This window comes from Poecilia formosa, unplaced genomic scaffold, assembly GCF_000485575.1.
Source record: "Poecilia formosa unplaced genomic scaffold, Poecilia_formosa-5.1.2 Scaffold409, whole genome shotgun sequence".
Classification (NCBI taxonomy): Eukaryota; Metazoa; Chordata; class Actinopteri; order Cyprinodontiformes; family Poeciliidae; genus Poecilia; species Poecilia formosa.
Window position 1 is genome coordinate 243,614 of NW_006800348.1, and position 24,388 is coordinate 268,001.

At 38.3% G+C, this 24,388-nt stretch overlaps 1 protein-coding gene across 6 annotated transcripts in view; it reads left to right on the forward strand.

Moving 5' to 3' along the window:
* plppr2a (phospholipid phosphatase related 2a) overlaps nt 1-21,421 on the forward strand; it is a 38,452-nt gene extending 17,031 nt beyond the window's left edge. Inside the window, exons 3-8 of one of the 6 annotated variants that reach the window (XM_016663233.1) lie at nt 2,218-2,406; nt 15,940-16,060; nt 17,550-17,800; nt 18,016-18,192; nt 18,818-18,945; nt 20,349-20,744. In XM_016663233.1, the coding sequence (XP_016518719.1) occupies nt 2,218-2,406; nt 15,940-16,060; nt 17,550-17,800; nt 18,016-18,192; nt 18,818-18,945; nt 20,349-20,415 (933 nt within the window). In that variant the 3' untranslated portion in view covers nt 20,416-20,744. Of the gene's footprint in view, nt 1-1,855; nt 2,407-15,939; nt 16,061-17,549; nt 17,801-18,015; nt 18,193-18,817; nt 18,962-20,348 lie in introns of those variants that run through there. The other 5 variants (XM_016663232.1, XM_007576529.2, XM_007576527.2 and 2 more) reach the window with 5 other exon arrangements.
* The last annotated feature ends 2,967 nt before the right edge of the window (nt 21,422-24,388 follow it).

Below are 24,388 nucleotides of genomic sequence, written 5' to 3' on the forward strand. Positions count from 1 at the left end.
CAACAACAACAACAACAATGAGGCAAAGAAGTTAGTACTAAACACAGAAGAGCATCTGTGCATCTGAATACATAAACACTGGTGATATTTTTTCCATACATGCATGAAACGTGAAACTATGTTGGACAGATGAAGCTAAAGCAACAAGTAACCAGGAGTAAGTAAAACAAAACAACTAAATACACATTAAAATCATAACATATGCCCACCAGCCAAATGAGAAAATTCACTTTATTCATATGCTTATTAGAATGTTAGTGAAAATAAGCAAAGATCTGATCTTACTTACTGTTTTCCTATTAAGAAAGTGATAAAGTATTCACTAATCTGGCTTAGGGAAGTCAAATCAGAGCTAAAAAAAACAAAAAAACAGCTCAAAATAATTTTCTGATTTAAAATTGCAACTCTAGAGAATTTTTGCTATATTTTGTTGTGACAGAGCGCATGAGAGAACAACTTTAATTAGTTGATTAAATTATAACCAAAATGCTGATCACACAAATTTGATGAGTAACAAATAATTTTTTCTCCTTCTGTTTCACGTATTCTCTATGTGCCTGTTTCATTTTCACAAACCGTTTTTTTTTGTTTTCATAAAACTAGGCTTTAAAAAATCAGTGCATGATGCTACAACCATATAAGTAGAATCTTGTGTTTTTGTGAATTTTGTGAACTTTATGTGGTTGAGTAGTTTCACTTCATATTTCACTATATTTTGTGTAATTATTGAGAAGTAATCTGTTCGTGAAGATGCAACAGAAAGATTCTGATTTGTTTTAGTTGCATATTTTACATATAAGTTGGCATTTTAATGTAGAAACTTGCTTTAGCAACATTTATCGAAAATGCTTGGCAACTAAGACAGGAAATTATCTTTTATAAACTATTTTGTTATGGAATTATTATTATTATTATTATTATTATTATTATTATTATTATTATTTTTACAAATCTTTCATAATGTTCATAAAGTTTGTTCAGCGAACTTTGGCATTCTTCTAGCTGCATGGTATAGTTTATTTTGCTATATGTACTATAATCCACAAAACGCTACTCCATCAACCAATCAGATCTTTTGCCACGCACTGCATATCTTTCCCTAAACAGCGGAAAAGTTGGTCATATTCTCAGTTAATGCTGTTTTGTGTTAGCCTGGCCATTGCTATGCTATTGATTAAAATCTGGGCAGACAGTCTGGGCTTTCTCTCGTTTATAAGGATTTCTTAGAATATCTACTTGGCCAATCAGTGAACAGAAGGAAACTTTATGAATGTCGATTGTTTTGGGTTGTTTTAGAATTAGAGTCCGCCTGTCAGTGGCGCAACTACACATTATTCAGGTGGATGCGAAAACATAAATCGTCCACGCTTCCAATTACTGAATTAACATTTAAGAATTGTTCAGCTTGGACTCTCCTGACACATTAAACACATCGTGGTCAAACGTAAGCGATTGGAAAAACTGAAAAACTTCAACAGACTCCAACCTTCCAGGAAGCACTTGTTTGTTAATAGCCGAGAATCAAGTGTAGTACAAGGAGCTGGTTTCTACCAGGCTAGTTTTGTGTGTTTATATTTTATGTGCGTTGTCGCGAGCTGGTGTCACATTCTGGGTGTTGCGTACTTTAACACGTTGTTACAACAAACGTGCCTGGCGCTGCCTGCGCTGCCCAGAAACACAGCCGTGCTGGTGGAAGTATTTTTGGGAGCACTTTAGTAGAGACATCAGCAGACTGTTTGAAGCACGTGTCTGCAGAAACATACTTCACCACCCGGCGCACAGGCTCGCGCGAGTCGCGCCACACATATTTGTATGTTCCGCGCGCGCGCTCACACACACACGCACACACACACACACACACACACACACTGTTTCTACAAATACACTCAGCTCAACAGTAGTAGGTTCCGTGAGTGCCAGCCCCAGAAAGGCTCTCCTCCTCCCGCCTTCCTCACTCTCACATCATCTCCGTCCATCTCTGCCTTGTTTTCTTGCTCGTGCTGTTTTCAGAGCTGCTTTGATGTTTTCTTTTGTCAGTCTATGAAGCGAAAAAGCGTCATTCTTACCCCCTTGTCCGTGTCGGATATAACCTCTTACTCTGCCTTCTACCGGGTCCGGGTTTCCTATGCATCTTCTCCCCGTGACTGAGGGGAGCAGGGACTCGGTTCTCCCCTCTTCATCCCACTTCCTAACGCCGGGATAATGTTCTATTTCCAGCTGGTGATCATGGCTGGGACGGTGCTGCTGGCTTACTACTTCGAGTACACGGACACCTTCCCCGTCCACATCCAGGGCTTCTTCTGCTACGACAAGAGCTTCTCTAAGCCCTACCCCGGTCCGGACGACGCCAGCAAAATACCGCCGGTGCTCATCTACTCGCTCGTGACAGCCGTCCCTACGGTCACGGTAAGAGTTGGATTGTTTTAGCTGCTAAAGTAGGAGCAAAGTATGCTAAAAATGAATTATTTAAAAGAAAAGTTCAAGTAATGTGATAGGTCTGTTCTGTGTTTTTATTCGGAGTTGGGTAGTAACTAGTTACATTTACTCAGTTACATTCGAGGAACTTTCTGGACAAATTGACTTTTAGGAGTTGTTTTTTTATTTTTATTTTTTATGACGGTGTACGTTTTACTGTTACTTGAGTAACTTTATTACGAAGTATCACTACTCTTATTTGAACACGATTTCTGGACCGTGGGTAAATTTATTGAATGAAGAGCAAGCAAGTTTTAATCTAAAATTCACCATAGACACAGACCTGCAGTTCTTATTCACGTTTCTTAAGTCTTATATTTGGATTTTTTGTGTTTTGTAACTATGTTATTTTTATTAATTATGTTCATTTTAGTCTTTAGCCAAACCCCCAGACTTAGAAAAACATAAATAGTTCAATATTGAAGATGGTTTTGTAGGAGTACAAGATTAAAATACGTTTTCAATTTTTTTCCTGTTTTTATAAGGTTTTATGAAAATGTGTTAATATTACACTTAATATAAACGATGCTCTAGTTTGCTTTATTTTAAACAAGTGTTGGCTAGAAAGGAAGTAGTCATGTTTTAGACATCGTAATGATCTCCCAATCAATATTTGTGGGAACAAATATGCAAATTTCTTATCCTATTGCATTTCAAGAGAAAAAAGTCAACATTTGTCAGTTTTTTTTTGTTGTTTTTGTTTTTTTTGCTTGTCTGTTTGAGAGATTTTGTTGTATTACTATAGTTAGGTCTTACAGAGTTAAAATATCTAAGTGTCTTCGTAACTTTATATTTTGGTTGTTCTGATAATGCAATTTTTAAATATTAAATTTGATATTTACTGTTTACTCAGTACTTGAGTAGACTTTTTGCCACATTCCTTTTCACTCTCTATTGAGTAATTTCTTGGAACTTTTACTTATACTCCACTTGAAACATACTGAAGTAGTGCTGCGCTTACTTGAGTACAATTTCTGCTACTCTATCCACCTCTGCTTGTGAGTCATGCAACAAATTACTTCCTGCTCAGAAGATCCCGAGAGCAGATCTGTGGGGTGCGAGGAGGTCGTCCAAGTGTGTGTGGATGAGTGTGTGCGGAGATTAAGGAACTAAAACAACAGTCAGCGCTGACCGCACAGAGACGTGATGAGAAGAGGCAGACAGGTCATTAGAGGAAGACGAGGAAGAACTAACATGAGAGAAAACGAGGGAGAGAAAGAGAGAGAACAAGCGCGGAAGTGTTAGTGAAGACGTATTGATAGTGACAGTGAGCAGATGCTGTTTGAAGAATCGGACTCGGAAGAAGCAGATACAAAAATAACAAAGGTGCCAAATTACGAAAGACCCTGTTCATGTTTTTGAGGTTTCGTCAGAAGCTTCAATGGATTTTATCGCGACTCTACTTGACATTTCAGCAAAATAAATACATAAAGTGACAGAAAAGTGATGCATGGTTTTTTAAAATTTTCACAAATCGTAACCTGTTTTTTGTTTTCATCCCTCTGATTTAAACACTTTGTTTGGAGTTCTTGCCATACATTACGGGCTACCTTATTGGAACATGAACTTCCAGCCCAATCTTAAGTCTTTTGTTGCGTTTACCAGGCGTTCTTCCAGGCTCGCCCTGTGTTTAGCTCCATTCATATTCCCATCAAATCTGACCTACTTCCCTTCTCTTTGATTATTTTTTCCTAAACTTTGGCTTCTTCTGCACTTTTTCATAAAGGCAAAATGTCACAAAAGCTACATGAAAAAAAAGAGCTTAGTTAGCTTAGCTTATTGAAAAGGTTTGATTTTAAAATGAAAAAAAGGCACTTTTATATTTGCTTTTCTGTATTAAAACAAAGAAAAAAATTAAAGTTGTCAAACTTTATTTATACAAAAGGAATAAACACAATTTTTCAATGGAACGTGGAACATAAATTTATTTTTTTTAAAAAGCACATCCTTTGCAACCAAGACAAAAAAAAAAAAAACTACTAAGTTATTGAGAACCATAGTGGACGACGCTCTAAAAACCCACATGCGATTCTCTTTTTAGACAGGCAAGTATTCTGCCTGTCTCATATTCTTCCATTTCTTCACTTCTACTTCGACATCTGAGGCCTTCAGAGAACAGACAGATTTACAGAGCGATGAAATTACAGACAACAAAAACTATTTACTAACAAAGCCAATTAGATGCACTGGAATTTTAACTTAAGGCTATCAGAAGAAAGATGTCTGAATGAAAATGCAGACTTTTACATCTACTTTGTGGTTTTCCTTCCACTTCGTGTTGGCTTTGCCGTTTTTGACTCTAAATAGGTAAAATGTGGAAGAGTTGAGAGCTCTATCTGTTTGTCTTGTGTGTGTTTCTGTGAGTTCAGCTGCTAAAGCTCCTTGTGAGACGGTAGGCAGCGATCCTGATCACCTGACTAAGCACAGACCCCGAGCCGAACCGCTGACATCCCCTGTGTGCTACAAACAACACAAAGCGCTGCAAACAGAAACAGCCTCAACGCAAAGCAGACAGATAACCGGATTACACATAACCGCGGCGCGGACTTATCGCTAAGGAAACAATACCTTCAAGCTGGATCACAAAACAAACACTGCTGATGCTTGTAAGCAACGTACATTAGAGTTTCCTCCTGAGGAACGGCTGCTGTTTGGGATAGAAGAGTCTTTATGAATGTGGTTTAAAAAAGGAGAGTTTACAAATCGTAGAAAAAGGAAGTGACAAATCTTGGAACGTCTTGATCAGACCTGACCGTCTCCGATGATTACCTAAGTCATTTTAGGACATGGATTGTAAAATAAAGTTAATAAAACATATGTGCTTGAATGCTTGGTAGCTTTAAAATGGAGGAAAATTTTAAAGCTACATTTAATAAAAATGTAATAATTAATAATTTTTTAAAAAGTTGCATGTTTGTTTTTTTCCACAGCAAAAATATTTAGTCCGAATTGGAATGTCTGCAGGTTAGCTCAGTTACGAATGCAGTCAGCAAAAAATGGCAAAGCATAATCATTGGTTTGCAACCATATCTAACCTTACTTGATGTCCTGTTCCTACTCACTATGTTTCCGTGTGAAGCAGTTCGCCATTGCTACGTAAGCTAACGTTGCTCTATGTTTTGTTGCGACTTGTTGATAATCCAGCTGCAATTTCAGAGCAGCTCCGCTTAATTATGTGTGAAAAAACTCACAGAGAAGTTGTGAGTGAAATGGTCAAAATTGCTTTCAACATTATAAAATCTAATGACTACACATGACGCAGTCAGCAATCCTCTGCTGTCAGTATAGTACTTTGAAGGCAAAAACTGTTTAGCTTACATTAGTTTGTTGCTAGGGCATCTGTACAAGTCCAGTTTATCCCAGAGTATTTTAAAAAAACTATTTTGCTGTCTACTTCCTACAAACTGAGATGAAAAAGAGGCGCGGACACGTGATGACAAACCCCAGTCATACATGTTTAATTTCCAGTGTTGGCAATGTATTTTTAATGGCTACGTCTTATTAGTTGTAGAGAAAGTGAAATATAAAAGTGATAAATAAATAAATGTACGGTATTAAAGCAGGTCTAGTTCATATATTTATGACTTAATTTTTATTTTATAAAAGTACATGAAAGAAGGGTGGGCGGCATGGACTTAAAGTTTTGTCACAATGTCATGCGAAACTTGCGATAATCATAAAAGTGATAAGAACTATTTATTGCTTCTTTTTTACGCAACTGTATGTTTGTCACAGCAATCATTGCTGTTCTTGAAAATCATTCCCATTTGTAATACGCTTTGTCACGACACCAGTCACTAAAAGAAGTTTGATTTGTATCACTGAGCTGCACACAGTGCATACTTTTAATCATATTTTCAAATGTATTGATATTTGACAGTTATTAAACAAAAAGTGGAGAAAAGGGTAAAACTAACAATCCTCATAATACATACAGTGGACAAAGATAAATCAAAATTCTTATCCCGGTAAGAAGTTTATCACAATACATGATAAATGATACGATAAATGCCCATCCCTAACTTGAAAATTTGATTTTGTGGGGGAAAAAAATCAAGGATTTTACTCAATATCTTTTATTTGGCTTTGAGAAAAGTCATTCCAGGAATCCTGAAAGAAGCAGAAAATGAGTTTAAATATAGGGAAACCCAGTTAGCATGGTCTTTTTTTCTCAAGAGTGTCTATTACTTTGTACTCCTTGCCAAAGAAATTTACGTGGCACCACGTTGCTTAAAACGTGGTCCCTGCTTGAGTGTTTAACAGCACTAATAAAGCTACAATTTAACTTCGTAGCTCTGAACTACACCCAAAAACCCAACGTGAGGAAATCCTTAAATCCGCCTTAACAGAGGATAAATTACTTGGGATGTTGAAGTGGGTCAGAGCACACTGGATGCAGTAGTTTGTCTGCTATAACCTGTGCTGACAGGGACCATGGTGGGCAACAGCAGCAAAGTACATCGGAGGCGTAACTCGCGGCAACGGAGCAATCTGCTCGGCCATTTGCTGCTGGTTCCGGATGAGTCTTATCTCTGCTGTGCCTTGTGTTTGGGGCTAAAGTGGCTGCAGAAAAAAAAATAGATAATACAGAGCCTTGACCTTTTATATGAGCTTAGGGTAAGAGGTTTGGGTCTATTTGTTGCCAAGCAACGAGACTACGGCAAATGCACCATTGTGTGGGGGCAATTTTATAATCCTCTGTATATGAATCGCAGTGAATTTAAGAAAGAGCAAAAGAGATATTAAAGGAGCATTAATTATTGCTTTTTCAGGACTTAATTAGACATAAACAAACATATTCCCCAAAGATGAGTTTGCGGAGTCCTCTGGGCCTGACTCAGGTCAGACGGCTGCACTCGGGCTCCAAACATTTAATTAAAACCATCAGTCACATTTTAAAGCTTCATTACACGGAGCCTGCCGCCATGTTGCTCCTGAAACGCACGAGGACATTGTCTTGTTTTCAGGTGTGTTAAGCCTCAAGTCGTCTTCTGTTCTGTATGGATATAAAAAGAAACAGTAAATGTCAGTGGCAGCTCCCATAGTAATGATAATAAAAATAGTTATAATTTCACAGTATCTTTTCAGCCCACTGGACAAACATTTTCTTGGTCCATTTTATTGTTATGACATTTTTAAACGCGATTTTGTTTTGGTAATTTTGTTTTGTTTTTCTTATGAAATGAATAAATAAAAAACATTTTTATCCATTTGTGGTGGCTTGTTTGAAGTAAAACAATTCAGAGTTTCAATCACGTAGACCCCTTTGAAGTCTAAATTTCAGTAGGAAAAGGTTTAAGTTTTCCACCAACCATAGCATAAAAAATCAGTATGGCTGCCAGAGATTTCAAACCCTGTGATTAGGAATGTTTGATTTCGATACTTCAAAAATATATTTTTTTTAAAATGAATAAGAGTGAAGAAGAGTATTTTATTTTTCATACAGAACACTTCTGTGAGATATCTTGAACTATTTGACTTGCACATCTGGCAGTTCGTATCACATTGGATACTTCACACATATAACTGCATCCTGTATTTGTTAGCTTCTTCCATTCAGAGAGACATACATTATTTTTTATTTATTCATATTTTTTTGGGACATGTCACCTTTTCACATTCTGCCCACACAACATCACAACATCAGTTGTGTATTGGTGAAAATGTCTGGCATTCATTGTTTTTAGGGGACTGGTGGGCATGCTCTGTGGTGGGAAGACTTCTGCTAATGCGCTAATAGCAGAGCTAATCCTTTGTTTTGCACTTTAGCTAATGTCTAACTCACTTATGCTTTCCTTAATCAACTTCTCCATATACATTATAAAGAGCTAATTTACTAAACTGTTGTACCTTTTCAGTTGAATAAGATAAATTTTCAATTTTGGTTTTCGCCCATTAAAAGAATATTATTATGTAATATTTAATTTTTCTGTACATCATGTTGTAATGTTTTCCTATCACTACTTACTCCTGTTTCCTGAACATAGAACTCCCACTGTAGGTCTGTGTGTTGCTGCCCCAGGCTAACCAGGCAGATGGTTTGGGTCGCTTTTTTAGGAGAAGAAGAGTAGAACTAACACCATGTGAAATCACGTGATTGGAGGAAACATTTGCACAGCCTTCTGCGTCAATTGTTTGCAACAATCAGAAAATAGAAAGGAGGATAACTTCATGGGAGTATTAATAGATAGAAAATTAGCTGTACTAAAGAAATACAAAATCATGATTCCCGCATCCCTGCCGCTCATTAAGGAGCTTCTATCTCTTCTATCTTTGCAGGTAATATCCATAAAATCCAGAAGTTTTTACTGCCTGCTCTGTTTCTGGACCTCAAATGGAAACAGCTCCCATAAAACTGCTCAAAAAGATAATCAAGATAGTATTAGATTATGTTCCTGCTGCCAAGTTTCCAGGATCTCCTTTTTTCATCGTCTCATCAGAAGATGAGTTGGTGCCTCATCTTCTGACGTGTTCTCACAACAACACCCATTCAAATCTACGGGATTTAAAGCACGTTCTCTGTAGTTAATTATCCAGTTTGGGAGAAACAAAGAATCAATGCAATAAAATAGATGACCTGAACAGTTCTTATGTAGTTAAAAAGCTTTTATTTTAAGTCAAGTTTATTTGTATAGCACATTTCAGGAACATGACCGTTCTAAACATCATAAACACATTATATAGTCAACAATTGTGAAAAACCAGTAGCAGTCATTGCATTTGTCAGATACAATCGTTAACATCAATTCACATCAAATATGTGGGTCAACGTTCCATACATTATGGTCCAAAAGCAACTCCAAACAGGTGGGTTTTTAGTCTAGACACAAAAGGAATTCATTGTTTCGGTTAAGTTTGGACACAATAAGATCCTTCTGTTACTATTTTGATTAATTTTGTTATTCTGTCATGACCCAACAGAGCCTCCTCTTGTCTGTATCTGCTCTGCTTAGCTAGCGGTCTTTTGTTAGCGTTCGTTTCCACGCGGAAACTGTCTTGGTGAAAGGTCCTAGTGGGTCCAAGGGAGTGATGATGTATTCAGACCAGTGCATTAGCCCCCTATTTTTACTCATATCCTGCATCGCAGAGGCTGAGGTCGCCATAGATGATGAAAGATAATGGAACGTTAGTGACAGGGAGGCATCTCTGTGTACTTTACACATGAATAAGTTCCCAAATCTTGTCAGAAGCATTAAGTCCTAAAGCTTGCAATGCCGCGCTTCGTCGAAATGGCTCTAAAGACAGCGGCGCAGATTAGTTTCATTAGATTAACCGTTCTAAATATGTCACCGAGATGTTTTGCTGCTAAATGTAGCAGCAGCTCCCGTCTCGACCTTTTTTTAAAAAAATTTTTTATTTTGGTTTGTTTGTTTTTCTTCCTGGTTGCATGATTTCCCCCAAAACTGCCAGAAGTAATCAGATGAAGCTCATTGGAGAAATTATTGGGATCACTGGTTAAAGTGTCGACGTCTGTTGCTGGTGTTGGTGGGCTAAAACGTGATCAAACTGATGACTTCTCTGTAATCGGCCTAAAGGCTCTGGGTCAGCTCGGTCTGTAGCTCAGCTTTAGTTCAATAAATAATGACTCAGGGTACGATGTCATGTGTTGTTGTTCATCCGTAAAACCTTGAAGCTGAAAGCAGCGCTTACATCATAACTGTATCCTGTTTTATTTATACAGATACTTGGCCTTGCTCCCAAAATGGCTGCATGTTCCTCAGTAGCTGCAGGTCTTCAAGAACCCGTAAACATTAACCCTCTCCCCCCACGCCCCCCAAAAGCATCTAAAGTGGCTGTAAAATGCTAACCAGAATTAAATGAGAGGCATCACTTGGTGTCCGTAGAGATAATAAATAACCTAACCCACTGTAGCTGAAACTATTTTGTAGTTTTTGACGTTGAAACGCACAGAAATGTATCTTTTTGATTATCTTTGTTTTTAGGACTATAGATATGAACTTGGAAATCAAATGAGACTATCAAGATAAGTCCTACCAACTACTAGCCTGGTAAAACCCAGCAACATTGTCAACATTTTGCTAAAATTCTACATCTAAAACAGGGCAGAAAATCAAAGTCATTGTCCGTCTCCATTTTTTCACTGATTGGTCGGGTTGAAATTCTATTGGAAAATCCATCTCAATGGGAGAAATCCCAGACGAAGCAGTGAAGGGAGATGAGAAACAAACAAAATTTCATAATAAGTCAATAGCCAGGCTAGATTTGGTGTTTGAGGCAAATTTGCAATAGTGTTTCACAAGGAGTAAAACTTCCTCATGGTTTTTGACATTGACAGACCATGTAGAAACTTTTAATCTGAGAGTACAAAATTATTTGTTAAAGTGCATGATGAGTGTAATGCGATTGGACCGGTACATATCTTGCATTTATTTCCATATATGGAGGAATAAGCTGAATGAGCTGAGAAGCATGGAAACAATACATACAGGAATTAGACAATATTTAGATACTATATCTTTGTTTTATTTTAACATATTTATTTATAACCTATATTTACAATTTCAAAAAACGTTCAAAACTTTTTATTAAGCAGGTTTGTGGCTTTTATTTTGCCAAGTAGTCAATTATTCCCATTGAGGTATTCAGATATTTTGGCTCCCTAGTGGGCTAATAAAGAAGTTTAATGTAAAAGAAAAGGAAAGAAAAAGTATCAGATCACATAGATGAAGTTGTGGCAAAAAGGACAACAAATTGGAAGTGGTAAATGATTTTTTTCAATCTGGCTATAGAAGGCAAAATCCAAAGTACTCCAATTGGCTGAAATTGGTATTGATATCCACAAAAACAGTCATCAGAACTCGTCTAGATTTTTGGTCCGTACATATCTGATTTAGTCACAGATTTATCTAATAATACTGTCATTTATCGTCTTCCTTGACGTATTTAGATTTTAATTGTTGATTTCATGGCTATGTATAACAAAGACAGTCGGATATTGGCGGAGGGGAACACAGAAACAGCCTTTGCTGTGCAGCACTGGGACTCTGACTGATTTGGTCTTTATTGACGTATTTCCTGCTATCTGTGACGCACAGCTTCCCAAACTCGGGGAAAAACACTCAATATCGACACGGTGAGTAAGCTGCCACCGGGTTTGGAAAACAGTCTTAAACACATTGACAAAGTAGCATCTTCTGTTGTAGCTCCATGATGTGCGGATTTGCAGAAATTCACACATTTCTGTAATATGGTGACACAAACAGCGACCCAGTTACTCATATGCACAGCTCTCTGTGGCTATAATTGGGCTCTATAGTACTGATGCTATTCTTACATGCATGATGAGTAAATCTTTACTCTTCTCTCCTGTTCTCAATTATTCTATTTCTGAATGCTTTTATATGTCCTTATTTACACCATTCCCAATCTTGTAGTCCTTGCATGGTGTAAGTCAGGGGTGTCCAAAGTCGGTCCTCGATTTCTATCTGCTTCTTCAAATAAAACACGTGAATTATATGAACGCAACAGACACATGAATTATTCATCCTCCTCCAGTTCTGAAACAGTCTGCCTTTCTCTTTAGCGAGCAAGCCGTTCTTCAAAAGAAATAAAACCTTAAAAAAGAAATTAAATTCTTTCATTCATAAGGTTTTACTGAAAGTGTAATTTAGTTTTATCCAGAATGTGGGAAAACTATGGATGGAAGACTTGCTAATTCAGCTTTATTTTTAAAAACTTGAATTGAATACAGATGGAAATATTGTGATATCAACTCTCTAGGAAAATAAATGTTTTTTGGATTTGTGAGTTGGTTTTGTTCATTTTTATTTCTCAAAGTGCTTAATTACCAAGAAATATTAAAAAATATACACAATGTTAAGTATGTGGGAGCTGTTATGCTTAAAGAGGCGGTATTATGTATTTTCCAGGCATTCTGTATCATAATTCAATAACTATGTTACCTTCAGTTGTTATAAAAATACTGTATATATCAATGTGACTTAAAAGAAACTTAACTTTGTAATTTAACGCCTTGAAATTGGGCTCCTGTCTCTTTAAGAAGCTTCTGCTCTTTCTGAAACTCGGGAAGTCATCACAACATGACTCCTCTATTAATCCTTTAACAATGTTTTTACCAATGTTTCACTGAGAAGTTGAGTGTATAATGAGCTCAGCACATGTGCAGTTCCTCCAGGTGTTTGCTAGTTGCTGCTGGCTAGTCTGAAGGAGCTGATTGAGGGAATCGCTGGGGTGGGCTGCTCTGTGAACCACAGCCCATACATGGACCATGACCATGTAAGGAATCTATGAGAAGATATTTAACTTCATGCTAACAGTCATAGCTAGTTGTAAATGTACTTGTTTAACAAAATGTTTCTCAGTCTGTTCCAGGCTGAGGATCACTTTACTCATTTAACAAGCACTCACCGGCCACCTGGCTTAAAATTGCCCTCGCAATAACATAACGTCTTAAACTACACAACCTGAAATGAAAATATTGGTCTCTTAACTAACGAGAATGGCAGAGTCGTTTTGGCCACAACAAAACTCAGGTTTGAGTCGTCTAAAAATTCTGAAAGTGTGGATTTTCAGTTTTACAGTAATGTCATATAACACATGGAAATAAACTACAAGTGTTGTATGCATTAATAACATTTTAGGGCGACTTGTAATTTAGAATCAGACTTGAGTTGTTTTGGCAGGAAAATAAAAATGTTTTTTGCACCGTTAAATATAAAAATTATTCACATATTTCAAATGTCAAATGTTTTTATCTATTCTATTTAAATCATTTTAAATTAAATAAAAATAACACGTTGACGTTTGTGCTGAGCATTATTAGCAAGTCAAGTCTTTAAAAACGAACAGTTCTTGCTTATTGGTCATGACAAATAAACGTTTTCATGCAGTACCACTAGGGGGCGCCCGCGGACCTTCAGTGGTCTGGGAACCGCAGTTTGAGAGGCAGATTTTACTTTAAATAAAAGGGATAGTCTCAATTGTCTGTTTTTGTATTTCCACATTGCTGGCCTTGTACTTTTATACTGAAAGGGAAGTTCAGTCTTTTTATTGTTACTGAGCTGAATTATCAATGTGGCAGAGGGCAAATACCACCACACAATTTGTAACACCAGAACATTCAATCCAATGTCTCATATATTCTTTCAAAAGCAATATAAACTGGAGGAATGGGATGACAGACAATGTTAAAGGTTTTGAAACTGTGGAGGTGAAACATCTGTTTTTCAGATTTTTGGAAGCATTCACACTCATCACTGTTCTTTGATGAAACATTGTCATTGTTATGATTCCAATTATCTTAAATAAATAATAATAGAAAAGGAGTCAAAGATTTTCTGCCTCTATTGTCGTCTAACTGGCTGCAGGCATGTGCTTCTTTCTTGTTCCCATAGCAACTTTCTCTTTATAATTACTGCAGTTTGCACCTTTAAAAGCTCTGCAGAGCTCTTTGGGTTCATACACTGGCAGTCACTTATCTCTCAGTTTTTTAAATAAAATTAGATAAATGTATTTTAAATCAATAAACTGCAGACTAATGATATGTTTATGTTCTTTTGAAAATTAATTGTGAACTTCAGAATGATGTTTGTTCTTGACACCTTCATTAAATAAATTGATTTCTTTGTGCTCCTTAATTATGGACAAGCCTCAATGTTTACACCAGTGCACATAAGTGGTAAAACAGTTTCTACCTCAACTATCCAAAAGTAAAGTAGAAGAGTTTGAGTTGTAGCATTTAACATACTGAGGTGGTGAGTCGCGTTCAGAGGGTCAAAAATACACGTCAGATGTGTAGGATGGAAATGTTAGAGCGTTATTTACCTGAAATAATGTATCTTTGTATAGACAGATATGCAACAATTTGAGCAGTATTCATGTTAAAATGGCCACATCTGTTGCTGTGAACAACAAAGAGTTGTAGTTAAAGATCAATTTAAAGAGGTTCTAAGTGTTGGTGTGAGATTTCTAGTAATGCAGATGAACTTCCATAAATATCTCTTTCTTTCTGCTTCTTCACATTATCCAGGTTAAATGTTCAGTGTGACTTGTACATCAGTGTTATTTGATGTTTTGTGGGCTTTGTTCAGGCTCAGACACTGCAAAGCAGCCGTCCCCATGGAAACGCCACCTATCCTGTCTTTTAATTGCCTCAGAAATGCTCTCAGTGTGCTGATTCCCCTAATATATCTGATTTAACCCCCCGCACCCTTCTCAGCTTTGATTTCATGCTTGTGTTAGTGCTTAAGAGTGTTGCCATGGAGCACCCAATGGGGCGTTGTTGTTTTAATGGGAGAAACCACTTGGCTGGGCATGCACTTCACAGGACTGGTGCTTTGGCCAGGTCCCTGCATGCTGCTAACACTTTCAACATGGCTGGATCCAGATGATAAAGCTGAAAAGGCGCAGGACTTTGGTTGGAAACACGGTCGTTTCCCTCATTTCGCTCTAACTATCCTTGTTCTTCTTTCATTTCCGTCTGCAATCACTACACAGGCAATTTTAGTGGCTCACTCATTGCCAGAGTCAGGCACAAATGGAGCAGAATGTTAAGTGTGCAGATAGAGAGAGGCTGATGGAACACCATCACTGATAAAGTGGGTGCCACTACACTCACAGCAGGCTGAGCGCATTGTCGGAGTGAGTTTACAGGTGAGGCGTCTCTGTATTGTAGAAAACTATTCATTACTGAGTCCTGGGATTTGGTATAAGCTCAGGTGTTTGAGGGCTGTAGGCCCCCATGCTTATGAGCCTCACAAGCTGCGTTTCCATTGCAAATGTGCGCAAAACTTTGTCAATATTCTGCTAATGTCGAAGAAACACAATTTTGCAACTGCAGTGTTTCTATTACGTAAGAAACAATTAAAATCACACGTGATTTTAATTATGATAAGTCATTAAAAGGCAGCCGTGCTGTCAAACGAGTAGTAACATCTGGTTGTTGGTCACGTGACTCGTGTGATGCGAAAAAAAGTGTTTCTGTTGCAGTTTTGTGAAATAAAACTTGGCAGTATTTTGATACAGCTGAAAAAATGCCACACGCTAGTATAAAAAAAATGTAATCAAAAAATGTGAGTCTTTTGAAATTGCCGTGTTTCCAATGAGCAAAACTATTTTCGTAATTCCAATTTGCACAACTTTAAGTTGCGTTTTCATTGACCTAAAAATTGTGAAGATTGGAATTATGAAAACAGCAAAACTGTCCTTTAAATAGTTGAAAGAAGGAAGAAGAAATGCTGTAGTACTGTAAAGAGGACTAAAGAGGTAAGTTTTGACCAAAATAGCCTTATTTCATTTAAAGAAGAATTGTTATATTTGCGACGTAACGCAGTGCACATCTTATCCAACATTAATGTTTCATTCCTAATAACTGTACCACGATAATGCCCAAACTCCAACACAGCTTCAACATTGTTGCCAGATACACCAAACAACAACATGATGAATATTACACTTTTCTTTGTTTCTCCTTGTGTTGCTCAGATCCTTGTTGGGGAACTTTGTGCGTTCTTTACCAAGACAGAGGGAACCCAAGAAAAGACCATAGTCACCGCAGACTGCTGCTACTTCAACCCCCTGCTCAGGCGCATCGTACGCTTCTTAGGTGAGGATGCAGCAAACACAACATAAGACATTGTACCTGCGAGTTCTGCTTTTCTCAAAGGTCCCTGAAGATACCCTTGCTGAATCATAGCAACCTAATAAAATATTTCATGTAAGTGGCATCCAGTTTCAAAAAACGAACATTATTATGATGTTAATAAAAATCTAAATATCTGTCAGTGAAGGCCATAGTCTTTCTTCTTCATTGCTAGTGATGTTATTCCGCTAACTTAAAAATTACAAAGTAATTGCCATATCCTCAGTTATTATTTAATGTAATACACCTTGAATGTGAATTAAAAACTTTTATATTTTCATTTATTAATATAAAAACAGCCCTTGTAAGATTTTGTGGGTAGTATGGATGAAAAAACATCTAATGTGCACAAACGTTCGGCAATGTTTCTCACATCTGTGGATTCATCAGTGGCTAATGAAATGCAGTCTGCACTCTGTACAGCTGCATTGTCATTGTTTGGTAATAATTCAGATTTTCTTGATTGTCATAAAGCTGACATAGAGATTTGTTTAGTTTTTTTCACAGCTAGTATTTTGTAACTCAAATATTGCAATAAATGACTTAAGAGTATTCTTCAATCTCACTCTGTTAAGCTGCTTGCACTGGAGAGGATTCTCTCACCTCCGCCTGCTTAATGCTTGAAACTGGAAGTGAAACTGACAGCTAGGCCTACTTTCTGAAATAGTCTTCTAAAGGTGATTTTTCCACATGCAAGGCCTGCATAGAACATTTTAATTTTATGGCAGTTTATCTTTTATGAATTAAACAAAAAATAAACAAGAGAATGGTGCCACAGTAAAAGTAATGTACCCTGTATTGATGCAGCAGGACACTGTGAGTCCTATACTCTTGATCCATGAACGTACCACAGAATCCCTGAAATTTCCTCACATTTGCATTGCATAAATGGCATTTTTCAAGCTATTAGTGTACATGGCAATACAGGAATCAGTCTTACAGTGAGCTTATCTTCTTGTGAAAGCTGTACTGTGTCTCATTGAGGCTTGAGGATGAATGAAAAAGATCAGGAAACAAGTCAGGCCATCATGACAGACATAGCCACAACACTTCAGTTTGTCATCCAGTCCTGGTATATGAAGCTGTTAATTGGTCTATTAAATGGGCTGTGATGTTGAAGGTAGAACATTCAGGATCCCTGCAGGGAGACTTTCATGAATATTAAGCAGCTTGCAAGTTTGCATCTTGAAATGAATCAGCTGAGGTGAAGACTCCTGCGACGATTTCACACCTTGGCTGATAATAAAGTGTTAGCGCTATTTTGAGGAGAGGGGATGATGGGGTGGGGGGGAGTATCCTGTTTTTTCTCAAGGCATGTGTACAAGATTTGATACTAATCTCCAATATTTATCGTACTTTCATTTCTTCTCCCATATGCAAAGATAAAATCTTTAAGATCTTATCACCGTATCCACTAACGTTTCCCGCTCCCCACTGCTCCTCTTGCACCCAGGAGTATACGCCTTCGGCTTGTTCACCACTGCCATTTTCGCCAACGCCGGCCAGGTGGTGACAGGAAACCAGACGCCTCATTTCCTGTCCGCCTGCCGACCAAACTACACAGCATTGGGCTGCCAGTCGACCATGCAGTACATCACCGAGCGCCGCGCCTGCACGGGCAACCCGCTGATTGTCATGTCTGCGCGTAAATCCTTCCCGTCTAAGGACGCAGCGCTCAGCGTGTACTCTGCCTTGTACACTGTGGTAGGTCGGTGCATGCTGCTGGTCGTAAGAACAGCTAGTTATGAATTTGTTCCAAGTGAGGTTCCCTGGAATGCCTTGGTTATATAAGAAGAAACATTTCCTTGCTATTTGAAAAATCTGTCAAAGTATCGAAAATTAGCCATGGAACATGCAATTTTTGTCACTGCCTTGTGCTTCTGTATACTGTGCTTTCCCTTTTGACCGGCTCTCTGCAGATGTATGTGACATTGGTGTTTAAAACCAAAGGCACCCGGCTCACCAAGCCCACCATCAGCCTCACTCTGCTGTGCCTGGCCGTGCTGGTGGGAGTGGTGAGGGTCGCTGAGTACCGCAACCACTGGGCCGACGTGCTGGCTGGATTCTTCACCGGTGGCGCCATCGCTGTGTTCTTGGTGAGTCTAAAAGCATGAATGCATTTTTTTTACCCCTTGTCTTATTTTCTCGTGAAATACTCACAATGTAGGTTTTTAAATGTTTTCAGTTTGATTGGAAGTTTTTGTGATATGACTAACACAACAATGTGGTAATTGTAATAATTAAATGATAAGAAATACTTTAAATGTGAATCTATCTGGTTATCTTTCTAGCTAGTAAAGTTGCTATCCAGCTACTTTAATAGCTGTCTTGCTAGCTAGCTTGCTTCCTTGCTATCTCTCTATCTAGCTTGCTCCCCGGTTACCTTCCAAGCTAGCCAGGTATTCAGCATCAGTGTTTTCCACTGCTAGCACAATCTTTGCTGGGGTCAAAGTCAAATTTAGTCTTAGGTTGCCTTTTTATGGTGAACTTTGACATATAGGTTGCTTTAAATAAGCCGTACTTACCAGCACCACATAATACAGTATATTTACCCACTTTTGTTTGTTGAGAAGCATTTACTGTAGCTTTATTCTGAAATGAAAAGTTCATTTTTCAGCATTGCCTTTTAAAGATGACTAATCAAAGATAATCTCCAAGACTGCAGCTTCGTTGTATTTTAGATATATTTCCCCCCCTCATGATTTTTCTCTTCCTTTCCAGGTAACTTGTGTAATTAACAACTTCCAACAGTTTCAGCCAAGCCCGCCTCCGCTGCGACCCCAACGTCCTGAATCCATGCTGGGCATGCCCATGGTGACACTGCCTTGTGTGGAAAGTCCAGTTGAAAAGTTAAGTGGCCCTCAGGTAAGGGCGGGGATGGGTGTAAAGCACAACTGTGCCCACCAAATGGCTGAGATAAACACCCCTTGTCTCTTAACTGGATCTGTTATCCTCCTTTTTTTTCCTGCCCTGTATCAAAATGAGTGTGCATGCGGCCCATGTTCCCAGCTGAAACACCCGAGTGAATCCTTTAAATCTGTGCACACTTAAGCGGGCATCTGAAAAGGGCATAGTGGAGTTTTCTACATAAGACAGACAGAGAATGGATCATTATATTAGCATAACTAGCTATATAACCAGGGGTTTTCAAAGAGCTAGCTTCCCCTTAGCAAATTTGACAACCACGCTGCCAACTGCATCACTGCTATTATTTTTGTAAACTTCTGCTGTTTTTTTTTCTTCAGTTAAGTTTTTAGCAAAAATAACAAAAAGACACTTTGCGCATCAGTTCTGGAGTTTAGACACGCACAAGAAAACTGACCTATAAACGGGGTTAGTAAAAAGTGCAAGTAGCGATTAGCAGAACAAATCAAGTACATAGTTACTAGTAACGTTTCAAATGTCCATCTATACATCATATGGTAAAATAATTCCGCTTTACATTAATTGCAAATGAGCTTGCTCAATAATTCATTAATCATGTTCTGCAACAAATATTAAGTCATCCATTAAAAATACATTCAGTACTCTGTTAGCATAAACAGAAAATAATCACAGGCACAACCATTTCATTAGCAGTACTTACAATCCCGGTCAAGCCTCTAGATGTGCAAAGCTAGCAAAGATGTACCCTGAATTACAATCCAACAAAAACAAAGACATAAAAGTTTTCAGATATTTATTAGTGAAACTAAAGAAGCTCAATGGAAACACATCAATTTTGGAAAACAGTCGCTAAAAAGTTTATGCGCGAGGGTGAGGTGGTGTTTCAGTGGTATTGAAATTGTTTTTCGCTAAACTGCAATGGAAATTTATTTTATTATTTTTTTTTTTTGCATTACGCCAGTGTGCATACAGCTCAAAGAGCTTATTTTTAGGCATTGGCCTCTTTGGACAGCCTGCGAAGTTGTGTTTCTTTCTTTGTTTTTCTTGCACAAATGTGTGACAAAGTTTTCACACAGCTAGTTTCAGGTTAGACCTTGAGATCTCCTCAGCATGAGTCATCAGATTGTCTAAAACACAGCGACAGAGCGACAGCAGCAGTCCTGACTGCCCCATAAAGTTTTATATTCTCCTAAAAAAAGTGCTGCATGTCCTAAAGCGATTCTCAGCGGGGGTGCGGCCCAGTAGCCGTGTTGATGTCTTTCGTCCTCTGTTGGTCCGTCTCCGTCACTAACCCTCGCCTGACAGGTTCTCTTTCCTCTGTCTCCCCACTTTGTCTTCCTCCTCTCGATCTTTCACTCCCCTCCAGCACCCTGCACTCTCTGCCTCCCCGCCACCTTTCAACGCCTACATCCAGCCATTCTAACCAAACCTGAACCCCCTTTTTGTTACCGTCATCCCTCCACTATCTCTGTCTTATTTCTGTTCGCACATCCTCTCTCTCTCCCCATCACCCCCAATCCTAAACAATCAGTTCATCCGACACATTGCACTGGATTATTCTTCTCTCCACCCCGCCCCTCTGTCCCCTTCGCCTTCTTCTTCTTTTCCTTCTTCTCCCCCTCACCCCTCTTCCTCTCTCTCCTTCTCACTCCTCTCTCTACCCCTGCAGACTCCGCGGGACTCTCCATTCACAGAGATCACATGACCATCAGCCCTATCGGTTCCCCGCCACCCCCGATGTCCTCGTACCGTCTCGCTCCATTTCCAGCGAAGTCTAGACCAGCCGGAGCAGCAGCACTCACCACACTGCGCGGCCCACGGGTCGGGTCGGAGCGCCATGCTGCATCGCTCCTATTCCACGCAGGTCTAGACCCAGCGGACATTAACCCCTCCCCCTCCACGCCCCATAGACTTCCTTAAACGCCGGGGAACCGATAGGCAAACTATTTCAGACTTCTTTCTTCTTAAAATACTGTGAACAATCAGCAGAGAGTCACCCATCTCTCTTGAGTGATTCATTTTTACGTTCTTTTGTATCGAATCAGTCGCAATGGATTTCTCCGGCTTTGACTTAAGAGAGTTTTGTACCGCTAAGTTCACACCTGTGGAACAGGAGGCGGGATCTGACAACCAGAACTGGGGGGATGACCTCCGCCACATTGGACCAAAGACACTCGCTGCAGGCAATGTGTCAAACTCTGTTAAAAACACCTATTTACCAAGCCACACACTCAAAATAATCACTAGCTGCGTTTCCATTAACCACATAATTGCTCAATTTGACATTTCTGAAAAACTAATTTTTCGATGAAAGCGGCGCTACATGCTAGTGAATCATGGGGTATACTTAGATTTGTCCATGACTATGTTAGCAATCAAATGAATTTTATTTCTTCATAACAGTATACCGCAAATGTTTTTGATTTTAAAGTCCCATTTTAGGTTCTTAATTGTTTAACAGCTTAATACGTGTTGGTATTTCATCACTATAACTTTTAATATCGTCATCGCCTAAAGTCATATTTAGGCCAAATTGAGATATCTGCGTAATAGTGACCTCTTTACCCTGCTAACGTCAAAATACATTTGCTTAATGGAAACATGCTAATTTTGAAAAAACTCGTTTTTCAAAATGTTTTGGCGCTAAAATGAGGTGGGGGTTTTTTTGTTGTTTTTTTTTTGGATATTTTAAAACTAGTTTAATTCGCAAAACTGCAAAATACTTTTTTTCGTATCGTTCAAGTCATGATCAACAGGATGTCATCATTGGCTCAAACCATGACGAAGACAACGGGAAGCAGTTGGAACTGAAACATTGCAAGTGCAATTTTGCTTGACATTAGCGGAACATTTGCAACGTTTTGTGTACGTTTGCAATGGAAACGCAGCTGTAAGCACACATGTTTTTTTTGTTTTTTTGTCTTCCTGCTCATCTTATCGAACACGCTTCTGACATTTGGGTGGTCGCTCTGTACTGCATGTGGTCCACCTCGAGCAAAGCACACTCGGCAGAAACAACCGACCGAAGCAGACAGGAGGAAAAAGCACAGAACCTTTCAGATGCTTGTCTTCTTTAGAGCTTTTTTTTCCACCCCGAGACGGGTGAAATTTTACCAAATTCTAATGGAAAAAGTATCAGAGTTTCTAACTGCAGCCAAATTCATGTTTTTTGTTGTTGTTGTTGTTGTTGTTCCTACATGCTCTCTGAGATTCTTGTTTGGTCGTTGTTCCGCTGGATTTGGAACATCGTTTTCCCAGGAAAAAAACAACAAAAAAAACAACCTTTTTTTCTCTTTTGATTGCCCCTGTAGTGTCTCTTCTGACTGATTCTGAAGACTTTATGTTCACTGATCTTGTATATAAGATGTAGATGCCACAAGCGCCACATGCGGTGAGACAGTTTTGCTGAATTTGATTTGCACACTCTGCCTCTTCGTCTCCATTCAGCTCCCCTCCCAGACACGGTGCCGTCATTGTGCTATGAAAGGTTTCCCCCTGCTGGATGGCACGTGCATAAACACACTAAGGAACAAAAGAAAAAAAAAATCTAATGTTGTCACATTATATAAATGTATTTTATTAGGATTTTATTGATGATAGGTCAACACATTGCATCGGAAAGGAAATACTTATCAAAATTAAACAATTAAAAATTTATATCTACCCCCTTTATTCTGACTGATTAAAAATAAATCCAGTGTAATCAGTTTCTTTAGTGATTGGAGCTAATTCAGTCCACCTGCTTTACAAACTGTTCAGGTCATCATTCAAAAATTAAAGGAGGGTGACTCGATATCTGGCAATGATTTATATCAAAGCATTTAAAAATGGCCTAGTCAAAGTCTAGACCAAAATCCTCTTCATAATTCCAAGCTGTTCAGAGCTGGTGGACCGCATTGCGAAACGCTCGACGTTTCGCAGTGCGAAACGTCGAGCGTTCTAGAAGTTCTGCCTTTCTAGAAGGCAGAACTTCTAGAAAGTTCTGCCTTGGGCAGGCAAGAAAGAGAATGAATACAAATGCGCTCCACACTTTTAAGATTTTCATTCAAGTATCATTTTCCCTCCACGTCACAAATATGCATAACTTAGTTTTGGTCCATCATGTAAGCTAACTAATAAAATGCATTTTTATTTGGCGGTTTGATGAAATGTTAAGGAGTTTAAGGGATGCTAACACTTCACTGAACTCTAAAGCACACAAAAGCATAATTAGGTGTTGTCATACCCGCGTCCCACAGCACCCACTTTCTAACCCTGAATCTTCTTTGTATGATACTGTAAATAGAGACATTTTTGTACTTGACAGCAGAATTTTTACTAATTTCATCTAATGTTGAAATTGGGTTAAATTGTGTGGATTTTTTTTTTATTTATTTTGATGGAGAACGTGGATTCTGTAACTAACCAATGGGAGAGTCTCCTGTGAGTTTCTGTGGGATCACACTGTTATATTGTTCTGGCTAAATCTAAGTACACCCTGGCAGCTTCCATGAGATTTAAAGTTTGTTAAAAAAAATTATAATAATAATTGAAATTGGAAATAAAATGTTTTTAAACTGAAAATAAAGTTTTGAAACTGCAAAAAAAAAAAAAAAAAGACTGAATCTGAAAAGTAGTTATGAACATTTTTCAGTTTTAAACTTTTTTGTTTCAAATATTTTATTTCTGGTATAAATAAGTTTTTAGTTTCAAATCTTTAGTTCTTGCCATTTCAATTTGTCATTCTTTTCAACAAACTTTATGGAAAGTTTTCCTCTAGGATAATATGGGCTATATTATGTAAACACATTGAGGGACATTTTGATGCTAAAAGCGGTGCTGCTACATGCTAGTGAATCCTGGGGGTGTACTTAGATGTGTCTATGACTGTGCTAGCAAACAAATTTTCTGTTTTCATGACTGTAAACTGCAAACTTTTTCAGTTTTAAAGTCCCATTTAAAGTTACTGATCAAACACATGGTTTTACTTCAGCCCTACTTTTACATGATGTTAACCTCATAGCATAATTGCCTGAAGTTATGTTTAGTTCAAATTGAGTTATCTATGTAATATTGATCTCCTCAAACTGCTCCATCACCTCAGCCTATCAGAACACTTGTTAGCGTCCAAAACTCCTGTTTCTTCCCGTCCAAAATATGGCTTTGACGATTATGCTACCAGGTTAGCGGTGAGTATCATGAACATGTCAACTTCACACATGATTTATTGTGAATGTAAATCTCTTCGGTACAAAACAGCTGTAGGAATTTCTCAGTTAGAAGCAAAACATGCATCATTAGCTGTTTTTCTATTTGCCAAATAATTGCGCAATTTGACATATCAAAATAAATTTGCTCAACGGAAACATGCCAATGTTAACCAATTGTGGTTTTTGTGGCCATTTTTTTATTTTTTTCAAATGTGAT